Source organism: Symphodus melops (genome assembly GCF_947650265.1).
Source record: "Symphodus melops genome assembly, chromosome: 23".
NCBI classification, from domain to species: Eukaryota; Metazoa; Chordata; class Actinopteri; order Labriformes; family Labridae; genus Symphodus; species Symphodus melops.
This window is the reverse complement of record NC_136713.1, coordinates 3,267,305-3,281,323: the sequence shown is the minus strand read 5'-3', so window position 1 is coordinate 3,281,323 and position 14,019 is coordinate 3,267,305. Positions and strand designations below refer to the sequence as shown.

At 41.8% G+C, this 14,019-nt stretch overlaps 1 protein-coding gene across 1 annotated transcript; it reads right to left on the bottom strand.

The window, feature by feature from the left end:
• Nucleotides 1-370: 370 nt before the first annotated feature.
• On the bottom strand, nt 371-3,656 carry LOC306818803 (uncharacterized protein; the record flags this gene model as incomplete). The annotated part of the gene is made up of 5 exons (XM_079336522.1): nt 3,136-3,656; nt 2,950-3,018; nt 2,366-2,512; nt 1,996-2,187; nt 371-385 (listed from the first exon to the last, which is right to left on the bottom strand). Exons 1-5 carry the CDS (start codon nt 3,589-3,591, stop codon nt 371-373), a joined length of 879 nt encoding a protein of 292 aa, XP_079192648.1. The 5' UTR covers nt 3,592-3,656.
• Between the last annotated feature and the right edge of the window lie 10,363 nt (nt 3,657-14,019).

Sequence of the window (14,019 nt, the reverse complement as noted above, 5' to 3'; positions counted from 1 at the left end):
ATGCAAAGCTATCTGCCTGGCCTGCAGCGTGGCTGCAACCTAAACGCTGGTTAGACAGTCACTTTTAGAAATGTATCAGGCACAGAAAAGAGATGGGTCAAGGAGATTGTTACCTGCATGAGAAGAGTCACACTGCACGCACAAAAGAGGTGCAGAAGCAACGGAGCGCAGCGGTGCGGGGCTCGCAGCCAAACAGCGGCACTAGAAACATTATAGAACGACGGCTTAATAAATGGGATTTGGAAGGATTATTTTATGCATTCGGACATGAAATGGGATCTACCTGGAGCTGGAGGACAAGGCGACCAATACGGAGGACCCGGAAGAGCGTGAGGTCAAAGGGGAATGAATGGGAAAGGGAGCGCTTAAATCAGGGGTGGGCAATCTTTTTTTACAAGGGGCCACATGAGAGTCACATTTTGTCAGAGGGCCGCACCAACGATAACTTAAACTCTGCTCAACGTTCTCTTAATGTAAAATACAAAATGATATATTTTGAATAGCTGGTGCTGGCAATCGGAAGAATAAAAACAGTCTGTAAATATTTGTAGAAATAGGCTTTGTTAAATTGTGGTGTACAGGTCAAATAAGAAAATGCTACTATAGATGTAATAAACAAAAAATGGTGAAATGTCATGACGTTTATTTTTAACTTTGTTATCTTCACAAGCAAAGAAAAACTTTATAACAAGTCCAAACAATAACTTTGATTGTTTTTCATCTCTTTCATTCACTTCAGTGAGAATAATCCAGTATATCTTCATCCAGTCTCTTAGTCTTTAGTCTTGTACACATTAGTCATTAATTACCTGTTTATTTTTAGTTCATTGTTATTTAATGTTAAATTGTACACAGAGAGCACAGGCTACCAAAAATAAATTCCCTTTTTGTTAAACATACCTGGCCAATGAAACTGATTCTGATTCTATCTTGGGCTTCAACAAGGACATTTAAATCTGGCTCTGTGAATGACAGAGGTGCTCATCACTGATAGACGATCTGTGTTTGGATTTGTTGAACTTCATCACTGAGAATGTTTGTGCACAAAGAGGACAAGCATCTTCTGAAAATTGTTATAGTCATAGTCCTTCAGCTGAAGCTCCTCAACCCGCATCCTCACAGTGCGTCAGGAGAGTGGCACGTTGTCAAGTGCTCCTTTTTCTCCGTCAGTGCAAAAGAGTCCAATTAACACTCCTTAATAAACTCTCCGTCAGAAAAGGCCTGACTGTTTCCGGCGACTCGTCCTGACGGCTGCATCTCTGGATGTGTAGCTTTTTGTAAAAACCCCTTGTTGGGTTTGCAGCTTAGCTAACAACATAGTTTACCTTCACTCACACGCGCACTGCGTCCGTCCATACGGAAGTAATACGAACGTAGCGCCTTTCAAAATAAAAGCGTCAGCGTTGTATTGCATGCACGGCTTAAATATACAGGATTGATTTATGATTGGCATCGCGTGGGCCAGACAGGGATGCACAACGGGCCGGGTGTGGCCCGCGGGCCGTAGTTTGCCCACCCCTGGCTTAAATAGTCCACCAGACCAGAGCGACAGGTAAAAGTACACCCAACACAGGCCTCCAAAGCAGGTCTTACCAGAAAAGTAATATAGACATTAGTGAAGGACATGATTCAATCCCTTTTAAAAGGAGGGAACCACGTACTCTACATTAGGAAAAAAAAGACAATTCATTTTATTGATTGATCAATGAGAGAGAGAGAGAGAGAGAGAACAATTTATTTTGAAAAACAACATAAAAATTAAACAAACACTGATGAACATATTTTTTAATCAGTAACTAATTATTTAAAACAAATGAACAATAACTCCTTTCAACATAAAAATTAAACACATTGATCAATAAAAAACATTTAAAACATATAAACATTATTCCCTTATTTTTCTCATTCTTCCCCCTCCTTCATCTCTTCTTCCTCTCCCTCCTTCTTCCCCTCTTCCTCTCCTTCTTTCCCTCTTCCATCCTTGTCTTTCCCTACTGGAATGACTTCCTGCACCACCCCCCCTTTAACTAAAATATACACTGATATCATTTCAGGCAACAAATCCCCCCATTTCTCCTCTGAAATGAGGGGCATTTCCCCAGTCTCTAAAAGCAGATGCAGCCACCCCGGCTGCCCTGGCACATTGTCTGCCCCCAGGCAGTTTGCCTCCTGGCTGGTGCTGGCCTCCTGGTGGCAAGAAATAAACACTGAAGGTGAAGAAAATGTGCAATTGGTTGCAATTTTTATCAAAGGTGAAATGAGACATGAGCAAAAATCAGAGGAGTGGAGTGTCTGTTAGCTCCGTTTCCTCCTCGTAAAATAAAGAACAACTACTATCTAAATAAGAGACTTAATAAAAACCTACCACTATGGTTGTGTAGTGGGTGGAATGGGATTTCACCCCAAACCCACTCTCCCGAGATTTGAGATAGCTGACATTCACCCAGGCACCCACCACCAGAGGAAAAAGAGCTGCCTCCCGCCACAGATTAATGGCAACTCTGTGTTTGTCCTTAATAAATAAATAGAACAACAGGATTGTGTTTTATGGGGCTTTGATCCAGTATGCATACATTTTAAATAATGAGAAACATTTTTGGATGTAAATCATTCCACAATGATAGGATAAATGAGTCACCTAAACAGGCCAAACATTCATATTACAAAATAATAAAACATTTTATCAAAAGTTCTGCTAAGTATTCTCCTCCCTAATTTCCCTTTTCCTTGAAGACATCTTTGCACATTTTCTCCATCTCTGAATGGATGACTGACTTCCATCAGTACATTACAGGTGCTTTGATTCTCTCTATTTCACTCCAATGCTGAAGCTGTTCTGCTGCTAACGATAAACAATAAGAGGCTGAGAGTGACAGAGAGACAAGGGGTCAATGAGAGACAGATTGAAAGCCCTTTTCTTACTATACACTATTTATTACTCTAACTTACTTGTTCAAGGACAATCTCCCTCATGGGGACCCTGTCCCTACCAACAGGGATCGGTTTGATGCTGGACACCTGAATGGAAGAAATGTTTTGTTGGTATTAAACAATTACCAAACAAATATCAACAAAATCCTATCTATCAGTGTGTGCAAGTGTGTGTGTCTGTTTCTGTGTGTTTGTTAAACTGACCTCCACCACCGTCCCCTTCAGGGAGAAGAGCCCCTGCAGCCCCCTGATCTCGGCCCACGTCTTCTCAGGGCTCAGTGGGTTAATCATGAGCCGACCCTCCTCCATCAGTTGTCTTCCAACAGGTATAGGGCAACTTTTAAACAGTCTCGTCTTCGCGGTCACGTTGATCCCATATGGAGGGACTTTCCAATAAAGGGAATACCCCCGCATTACATATCCCACCCCAAGAATATATTTTAGACTAGAGGTCTGAAAAATAGTGATTTTCTTGATGACCTCCCCATCGCTTATAATGGCCACTCTGTTTGTTTTAATGACAGAGGGGACAACAACCCCTCCGTCAAAAACCCATGACAAGGTTTTATGTACCTTGGTGTCCAATAAAAAAACGATGTGCAGGGGTGGGGGTTTAAAATTTGGAGGCTGTCTTTGATCGCAAACGGCACTTATCTTCATCTACATGAGAAAAAAGAGAAAGAATTTTTGTTAAAAAAGAAAACTTTCGCTTTCAACATACATACTGTAATAATAACAATAGAAGTTCTAATCATTTATTATGTCATTTTAATGATCTATTCAATTCAAATAAACGAAACATGATTGGCCAAAGCTACTGTTACTATGCGACATCATTATTTGCCAGAACCCAGAGCCTTGTCCTACTGTACTTTGTGAGACAGTCTTTTGCTGAGACCATGTAATTAGCCAATGGCTGTGAAGATAACCTCCACATAGATGGATATGACCTTGAATCAACTCTTTGTTAATATGCTAGCTTGTCTGTTTATTTCCACATTTACTCGTTCATAATACAATCCTCTCTGTTACATAAAATGTGGCAATTAATATAAATAGTTAATATATTGAGCTGTTAGGAAGATTACATTGGACTATTGTAAAATCAAACCAGTGTTTGAGTGAAGTCAAAAGAGTGGCAACTTGCTTAATTTCAACTTTAAGTTCTAACTTTGTTTTCTTGGATTTTTCTCAACATATAAATATTACATATCTTAATCTGTATTATATTCCTTACAATGAATATACAATATTATATACACATAAGACAATAAGCTAACATTGCTAGCATAAAGGCTATAATTAGAAAATGTTGTCCTTACCATTGTCTCTCTCTCGATGGATGATCAAAGACTGACAGGTGCCTTTCAGCAGTTGAGAGCAGGACAGACCGTTTGTACACGATTGGTCAAAGTTTATGTTGCTATGTGAAAATTGTTTGTCCAGACAATGAAAGTAGCCAATCAAAACACTATCTGAAAACCCATTATACATCAAAGCACATTTTAGTTTTTGATGTTACCCACTCTACCAAAACATTCCACCGGACACACACCCATTCAAAAAGAGTTCAAACTGTTAAAGAGTTATGGCCCTGTTTGAAAACTAAAAAAGGTAAGGTTCAAGGAAATTGGTGAATTGGTATAAATAGTGGAAACATTGATTAATGTTTTAAAGCAAAATGAAGTCTCTAAGTAGAACACAGCCAAAGTTATGAGGTTTTGAAGGAGGTTGAAAGGTTTAATATTTCTCAATTCATTTGAATTGGGACTTAATCCCCTCTCTGTAAGGTGAGTGTGTATGACAGTGTGTGTACATGTGTGTGTGTGTGTACGTGTTTGTATGAGAGATATTAACATGTTATTTTTAAAATGAGCAGAAACAGAAGACCACACTTGGCTGGTGGCCTGATAGTCCCCTCTCTGTAAGGTGTGTGTGTAACATTTGAAGCAATATTATGTTTTAAGGCGAGACACGGCAGGCAAAAACAGCCATTTTTTATGCACTGATCATTTTTGAGATTTTGGGCTTATTCAGTCCCTGAACATGTAATCTTTTAAACTACCATAAAGAAATTATCCAAATAATACATTTGTGTGTATATTTTAATACATTTTGTCTGGTCGCGGCGTTAAGTTTCGTGTAAATTTGTCCGAAAGTTAGCATTCTAACGGGACGTGCTGTGTGACGGCTGCTCTCTGATGCCCGTCATGACTGATATCTCTGTAAAGCTCTCTCTCTCCTGCACAACACCATGTAATCCACATAAGGACACTTCCTTTCTACCAGCAACCAGTCGTGAAAGTTTAACGGGAGGTTTAATGCTAAGAACGTAATGTGTTTCTGATAACGTGATTCGTTCAGACGCATCACATGGTATACTTTGACTCTTCCTTGTTTAGCCTCCGCAGGACCTTTTGAGAATGAGTCAAAATATCTTCCTGTAAATTAGTGAAAAGAAAACAAAAGTTGTCACTTGCAAGGGAATGTAAGAGGACAAGTTGTGATGCATGACCCCGTGAAATGCCCCCCCGGAATCGCTTCTGAACGTAAGCTGGGGGGGGGTGATTTAGATATAAAAGTGACGCGCACGCCACACTCGTTGATGTTTGCACAATTGAATGAGCTGCTTTGTTTATTTGATTATTTGTCTGAATTGTGTGAGATCAGGGTCAAAACATGCTCCAGAGTTTATATTTAATACTCTCAGGGGACAGTGTCACACACAGCCTGATAGTCTCTCTTTCCCCCTCTCTCTTCGTTTCACACAAACACACACCCTAACTCACTCTGCATTGTGCGCATTAGAGCATCATTTTAAACTACTTACAAACATATTCAACATTTTCATAAAAATGAAATAAAGTCAAAAATATGGTTAGAATGACATTGATTGCAAGAAATGCACTGTCCAGCTGCAAGCTGCACTCGTCCACCCCAAGCGCGTCCTCCACGCGTCATTCTGTTGGAAACTCTGTGTAACATATTATAGCACTGTAATAACAGTAGCCTGTTTTTTTTAAATTATTTCTTATGGATAGAATAGAAATAGAATAAAGTGCCATCTCAATTATTGTTGGTCAGTTTTACTTTTACAGGTTTTCTATTTGGTGGCAAAAACCAAGGACATGAACCTGATCATGAGTCTGTTTCCAGGACATTGAAGTGAGGATACATACAGCCTACATGGAGTAGGAATGTACAACTATAGCCTGTAAACACTCATAGGTGAACTTTGAGTTCTGTGTGGACATTTAGTCTTCTGATGGACATAAAGCTGATGTTCATTATTGTCTGTATTTGGGGTTTTCTGTGGTTGTATACAGTTGAAAGCCTTACATGGCAGTGCTGTTTTAGCCATTTGTTATTGTCCATGTTCTAGACATGGTCTACATTGCTATAACCAATGTACTGACTAGTTGTTTTCCTTTAGAAATGTGTGAAATTTTACAAAGTAAATCTTTAAACGCTGTTTTCTCAAAAGGGGTTTTTTCTCAAACTCTGTCACATAAATCTCCACTTCAGTAGCACTTACATGCACCAAACTTTCCAGTTTTATTCCTAGGTATACTCTGCAGGGATTTACAGAGGGGTTTGTTGATATATCATTCATAGCCTGATTTATGTAACAGTTTATTCCTAAAAACAGGGCGAAATGGTTTTTTTTAGGTCTGTTGATAGTATTTTCTGATTTATGAAGTGATAAAAAGACATATCTTAAATCCCTTTGTATGTAATATGTTAACTAAATGAAAGAATAATTTGGAACCTGGCCATTTCCAATGTTCAGATTTATATCCCCCCAATGTATGCAAATTATTAGTGCTTATTTCATTAAATAATGCCTTATTTGCATATTTAAACATAATATTTCAGAAAACTTGTAATATTAAAAATATTTTTCTTAACATAAGTAATGAACTGTAGAAGTTTCATGTTGATATCTGTGAGTTAATTTTTTACCCTATTCACCTGTAGTGTCTCGCCTTAATGTTTGTGCATGTTATTGACTTCATCTGTTTTTTAATCTGCACCCCTAATGTCTGCATTGACTGTCTGTTGTCTGTTGTCACACCTCTGGAACTACCCCCACCTCAAACACAACTGTACATGCATAAACAACACGTACTACTAGAAGCTCAGCACCTTCATCGGGGTCAATAAAGTCAGTCTGTCTGTCTGTCTGTCTGTCTTGGTCAGTCTGTCTGTCTGTCTTGGTCAGTCAGTCTGTCTGTCTGTCTGTCTGTCTTGGTCAGTCTGTCTGTCTTGGTCAGTCTGTCTGTCTTGGTCAGTCAGTCTGTCTGTCTGTCTGACTGCCTGTCTGTCTTTGTCAGTCAGTCAGTCAGTCAGTCTGTCAGTCTTGGTCAGTCAGTCTGTCTGTCTCTCTCTATCTGTCTCTCTGACTGTCTGTCTGTCTTTGTCAGTTAGTCAGTCAGTCTGTCTTGGTCAGTCAGTCTGTCTGTCTTTGTCAGTCAGTCTGTCTGTCTGTCTCTCTCTCTGACTGTCTGTCTGTCTGTCTGTCTGTCTTTGTCAGTTAGTCAGTCAGTCTGTCTGTCTTTGTCAGTCAGTCAGTCTGTCTGTCTGTCTTTGTCAGTCTGTCTGTCTGTCTTTGTCAGTTAGTCTGTCTTGGTCAGTCTGTCTGTCTGTCTGTTGAAGGATAAAAGTTGGTATTTGATCCTTTTCCTATGTTGTTAATAGAAATCTGACTCCTCTAAATAATTACCTCAAATCTCTCTGCGCATTCTTTTGATGAGAGGAATGACTGGAGGCGTCTCTTTCAGGTTAACAGAGTTTATTAACCCGATGAATCAAGAATAGAAGTTACAGAGTCTCTGGGTTCAACACTACGTGTCCCTGACTTTAAGGAGAAGACAATTAGGTAATTAAGAATCAAGGCTCACTCAACCTATATAAAAGTGGGTGAGTGATTAACTGTTCAGGGCCTAAAACTAAACCTATGTTTGAATTGGTGAGTGATTCAGTTTAAAGGGCCACATCAAAACACATGTTGGAATGTGCACTCACTTCTGCAAGCCCTCTTCACATAAACACCTTACTGAAAAGTATGACAATTTTATTAACACACACAAACCTGGAATAAAACATGATAAAATAACTGGTATAATATAAATGTAAGCGAACATCATTCAAACTGTAAATATCAAACCTTTCCTTTGGACCGGGTGATGAAACTTTATTGCAGTAAACACATTGATTATAAGCAGAAAAAGGCCTAATATTCTATCACAGTTAATTCCATTACAGCCTTTGCCTCCATAATTTATTCGACAAGGCCTTTTAGGTTGGCTTGCTTCTCCAGCCATAGTGTCTTCAAAGGAGTCACATGCTGATAAATTCAAAATGATGGTGTCATCAGACTGCACTGATGATGATGATGATTGAGAAGAACCTGTCAAATCAAAAGGTCTAGATTATGGTGCAGGTTGAGGAAAAAAAAACTGTACATGAATGGTTTCAGATGAGGCTAATATCATCATAATAAGAAAACAGAATTGCACAAAGATTCAATTCAATAGAGGTCTAACCTTCACTGCCAAGAATGATGTGAAAGGTTCCAGATGACTCTTTGGCAATTTCTGCAAACACCTCAGCATCAACTTGTGCACTCTTATATCTTGCACTCTTTCCTCAGGTATGTTGAACTTTACAACCACTGAGTTAGTCAAAAGGAATAATGAGAAACTGTATGTGCACTAATTTACTTTACCATGCCATGCAATCAAACAGTGACAATGAGTTCCCACAGTGACTCTTGTTAATTGTTACATTTTAGGCTATGTTTTTGGCCTGTTCCCACGGTTATAGGGCAGGCAGGGGCAGTCTGAGTTGCAGTTGAGAAGGGAGCAACCCACGAACAGTCTGGTTTTCAGCGATAAACGTGTGGAAACACATTGCTCCTCACGGGACATTTTTTTCACTTCAAACAGAATTCAGAGGGAAGTTCGTTCGTATGCATGCGTACAAGTTATATATGCATTTAATACTCCCGTTACACATGCATATCGAACAGAAAGCATTAACCCGGTCCAGTGCTATGTGGTAAATAACAAAAGAAAATGACTCGACTCGAGCCAACGCAACGAGATGCGGCGTTCATTAAAAAGATTGAAAATACTCACCCTCTTTCAAGAATGTGTCAAAAGTCTGCTCAGGCAACTTCACATACTTTTGTTCTCCCCCGAGTTGAACTCGCACCAACATGGTACCCGTCTAAACACAGAAACAGTAAACTCGTTAGTGCTGGAACCACGGGAGTACATGCTGACAATGATTAAATTGGAAGCTGTTATCAAAACGAAGCTTTCATAATTCAATGTGAATTCATTTACGCTCACCGACAAGGTTCAGGTTTCAGTTCTGTTTTGTTTTTCTGTGATAGTTTGTGTTGTCCTTTCTCCCCCTCCCTCTTCTGGTTTTTCTTCCTCTGCAGGTATGTGAGTGACAGGGCTGGCTCCTCCAAGCAGCAGACGAGGCACACCTGACGTCTATCTAATCAACCCCTCCATGTAAGCCTGGCTTTCACCCAACTACTCTGCCAGATAATTCCGTATAACTCGGTAGTGGTCACGTTTGCCTTCAAGCAAATTGTTTTCATAACCTCTCGTGGCTTTTATGCTTTTGGTGTTTTTTGGTCACTTGATGGACTGACTTTGTTTTTTTCTTATTCCCTAGTTTTCGCTGTGTGCCTCCTGTTCTTCCGGATCTTCTAGCCAGCCAGCTCCCTGCCCTCACTGCCTGCTCTCTTTTGTTTTTCCCCCTTGGAACATTAAATATCTCTTTGTTAAAACTATTTTTGGTTCTTTATGTCTCTGCATTTTGGGGTCCGCCAAACGTAAACCTAACAGAGTAGTCGTTTATTATTAATAAAAATGAAGATAATCTGAACGTCGTAAAACCTAGCTTAATTAGCCACGTAACCACCAGAAACAAGTAAATTAGCTTTTTTTATTTCCCCTGAAATTTAGCTATGGACAAGAACAACGAGGTGTGTTCACTAATTTAAACGGTTAAAAAACCGAGTCACATTTTATAAACTAAACTCATAAGCCATAGCCTCACATCACGTTACAAGCCCAAACTAACTGGCAATGCATTCACGGTTCAACATACGGTAGTGATGTGAACATTTTCATCAGAACACTGTTTTCATTCTTAAAACTGAAAAAATGAACAACATGCTTGCAAATGTGATGCATGTACTTGCATTATGATATATAACTTACCAGATCGTGTCAGTGACAGCGTGACGTCGTGCCAGTGGATAGTCACTGATAGTGTCAGTGCCAGTGGGTACTGCGAGCCGGTGACGTCAGGTTGTTAGTGAGAACCCCGCGAAGTTAACAGAATTTACGTTGAGAGGCGCATCATTTTTACACTTCATTTTAACAACAACACTGCATGTTTATTACTCCACATAGTGTTGAAAATACTCTTATTGGGTTTAAAAGTGACAACTCCGTGAAATTACCTCCCGACTCTTTACTGTGTACAGTTGAAGTTTGTTTCATTGAAGGCTGCATTACTGCGAAGCGTGTAAGTGATTTACAGGCATGCTTACAGTTTGCTCCTGGGCTCACTAAAGTCTGCCTGCGGCCTAATCCGGCTTTTGTACCTAAAGTGGTGGATGTGGCATACAGGTGCTCTACAGTGGAGTTGAAGGCTTTTCATCCCCCTCCTTTCTCATCAGAAGAGGAGCGGAGGCTCAACACTTTGTGCCCAGTGCACGCTCTGCATGCGTTTGTGAATAAAACAGCTTCATTTAGAAAAGACGATCAACTGTTTGTGTCTTGGGTTTATCCCACTGGATTGTAGAAGCCATCTCTTTGGCCTACGGGGTTTGCTGTCATGAGTTGGTTGCTGTATGGTTCCCTCCTACTGGTGTGTGTTGTCTGTTTTCCCCTGTCTGTCTGCTCCTCCTGTCTCCTCCCACTACCCAGATTGGCAGCAGGTGTGTTTTCCCAGGTGCAGCTCATCATCATCATCAGCGTCAGTATTTTAGCCGCTCTCCAAATCTCAGTCGGCGCCGGATTATTACTCTCTCCAAGTGGTGAATACTCTGATCAGGCTCACTCCTATCTTGTGGATTCTCAGTATTTTTGTGGCTTCGTGTTTTGACCCTCCTCTTGTTTTTTTTCCCTGCTTCAGTGCTCCCCACCAAGACTCTCCTGCCCCGCCGTCCTGCCTGCTTGTTTGTTCTGCTCACCTGCCTTCACCTCACGCGTTCGGGATTCGGGATTTGGATTGCTTCACAAGATCGTCACCTTATTCTTATTCACTGCTCACGAACGAGCAAGGACTCTCACTCATTGTCACTCGTGTCACTTATTCGTGTTTATTAAATATTGTTCACTGTTTAATTGTCTCTGAGTCGTGCGTCTGGGTCCAAGCTACAGTGCATCGTAACAGAATAATCCGGCCACTATGGACCCAGCCGACCCAGAAACAGAGAGTAATGTTAACGCCCTACGTCATGCCATTTCGTCGCAGGGAGTCATGCTTGGGCAGCATGAGCAAACCCTCCGTGGACTTATTGACTCACTTCAGGTTATTTCCGCTAGCCTCAATCGAGTTGAGGTTCAGTTACAACCCCTCCAGGCGAGCGCTCCCACTCCGTCTCACTCAGCCAGTCCTTCCTCCAGTTCAGCTCAACCTCGTGAACCATTCATCCCAGCACCAGAGAGGTACAGTGGTAAATTGGGGGATTGCAAGTCATTTTTGTTCCAATGTAGCCTCGTTTTTGAAACCCAACCCCTGACATATTCCAGTGACCGCGCTAGGATTGCGTATGTTTTAGGTTTGCTTTCGGGTCAGGCTAGATCTTGGGGTACTGCCTTTTGGCACAACCCACTCACAGCTAATGTTAGCTTTAAACAATTTTTTGACGAAATGACTGCTGTGTTTGATCATCCCATTGCTAGTAAAGACACAGGTAACCAACTGCTCAGTCTTCGTCAGGGCTCCAGAAGCGTGGCTGAGTTCTCTATTGAATTTCGTACCTTAGCCGTGGAGCTAGGTTGGGACGATAGGGCATTGCAAGGGATATTTTTGAAAGGGTTAAAGGGGGAAGTTAAAGATAGCCTGGTGGGCCGTCCGGAGACTAACAGCTTACAGGAGCTAATCACGCTAGCTATAAAGATAGATAACCGTATCCGTGAGCGAAGACGCGAAAGGGCACAAGAGAGTCCGTTTCAACACCTCAGCTCTAATCCTCCTAGTTTTGCTAACAGGACTCTCAGTGAGACCCCACACCCTGAGGAACAACCGGAGGTTCCTATGCAAATTGGACGGAGTCGGCTAACGCCCGCCGAGAGGAATCGACGCTTTCAGCAGAGGTTGTGTATCTATTGTGGCGAGGAGGGACACCGACTGATAAACTGTCCTAGACGTTTAAACTAGTTCACTCATCAGTCTCAGTCGGGGTGCTGGTGAGTAGAGCCGCAGTTCCTTGTTCTCCCCGTAAACGCCTCAACCTAGAAGCTAGCATTTTTATTAATGGTAAACCTCTGACGTTGCTTGCTTTAGTGGATTCAGGCGCTGATTCTAATTTTATTGATATTGAATTAGTGAATCAAGCTCAAATTCCAGTTCGACCCATTTCTCAGCCTCTGCTAGTGGACGCTTTAAATGGTCAACGTCTCGCTTGTGTCGAACATGAAACTGAAGCATTATCATTACTCCTAGCCGGTAATCACCGTGAACAATTGGCATTTCATGTCATGCCTTCTGCCCATGCACCCATTGTTTTAGGCCTTCCATGGCTTCAACTCCACAATCCCCTGATTGATTGGGCTGCAGGGAAAATAATTAGTTGGAGTAACTTCTGTCTCGCTAACTGTCTGACTTCCGCGTCTCCCTCGTGTAAATCATCCTCGTGTCCACTCTCTGCGAAACCGCCCGACGTTTCTTCGGTTCCCTCAGTTTACCACGACCTCCGCGAAGTCTTCAGTAAAGAGAGAGCGCTATCTCTTCCTCCTCACAGACCATATGATTGCGCCGTTGATTTGTTGCCTGGCTCCCCGTTGCCCACTAGTCGCCTTTTTAACTTGTCGGCCCCTGAACGAGAAGCTATGGAGACATACATTACAGAGTCTCTTAATTCAGGCATTATTCGTCCTTCGTCGTCTCCGCTAGGGGCAGGGTTCTTCTTTGTCGACAAGAAAGATAAATCCCTACGACCTTGCATTGATTATAGGGGTCTCAATCACATCACGATAAAGAATAAGTATCCCCTACCTCTCATTAGCTCTGCTTTTGAACCCCTTCACGGGGCCACCATCTTTACGAAGCTCGATCTCCGCAACGCCTATCACCTCGTACGCATCAAGGAGGGGGACGAATGGAAGACAGCTTTCAACACTCCTTTAGGCCACTTTGAGTACTTGGTCATGCCTTTCGGTCTTACCAATGCCCCTGCAGTTTTCCAGGCACTTGTCAATGACATTCTCAGAGACTTGTTGAACCATTCGGTCTTTGTGTATTTGGACGATATTTTAATTTTTTCACGGACACTGGAGGAACATATTGTTCACGTTCGCAAAGTTCTACAAAGACTCTTGGAAAACAGACTGTTTGTAAAAGCTGAGAAATGTGAATTTCACTCTCCATCTGTGTCATTTTTGGGATACATTTTAGAGAGTGGCCGGGTGAGGACTGATCCAGCTAAGATCAAGGCGGTGATGGACTGGGAGACTCCTAATTCTCGCAAACAGTTGCAACGATTCTTAGGCTTTGCAAACTTCTATCGTCGGTTCATAAGGAACTACAGTCAGGTTGTCGCTACACTAACCAGACTCACGTCTCTCAATGTTCCTTTCATTTGGTCCTCTGCAGCTGAGGAGGCTTTCCAGAATCTCAAGGAAAGGTTCTCATCAGCACCCATCCTCATCCAACCTGACCCTAAGAGACAATTTATTGTGGAGGTCGACGCATCGGACATTGGTGTGGGTGCAGTTTTGTCCCAACGAGCAGCAGGTGACGAGAAACTACATCCTTGTGCTTTCTTCTCCCGGAAACTGTCTGCCGCCGAGAGGAACTACGACGTCGGAAACAGGGAGCTACTGGCAGTCA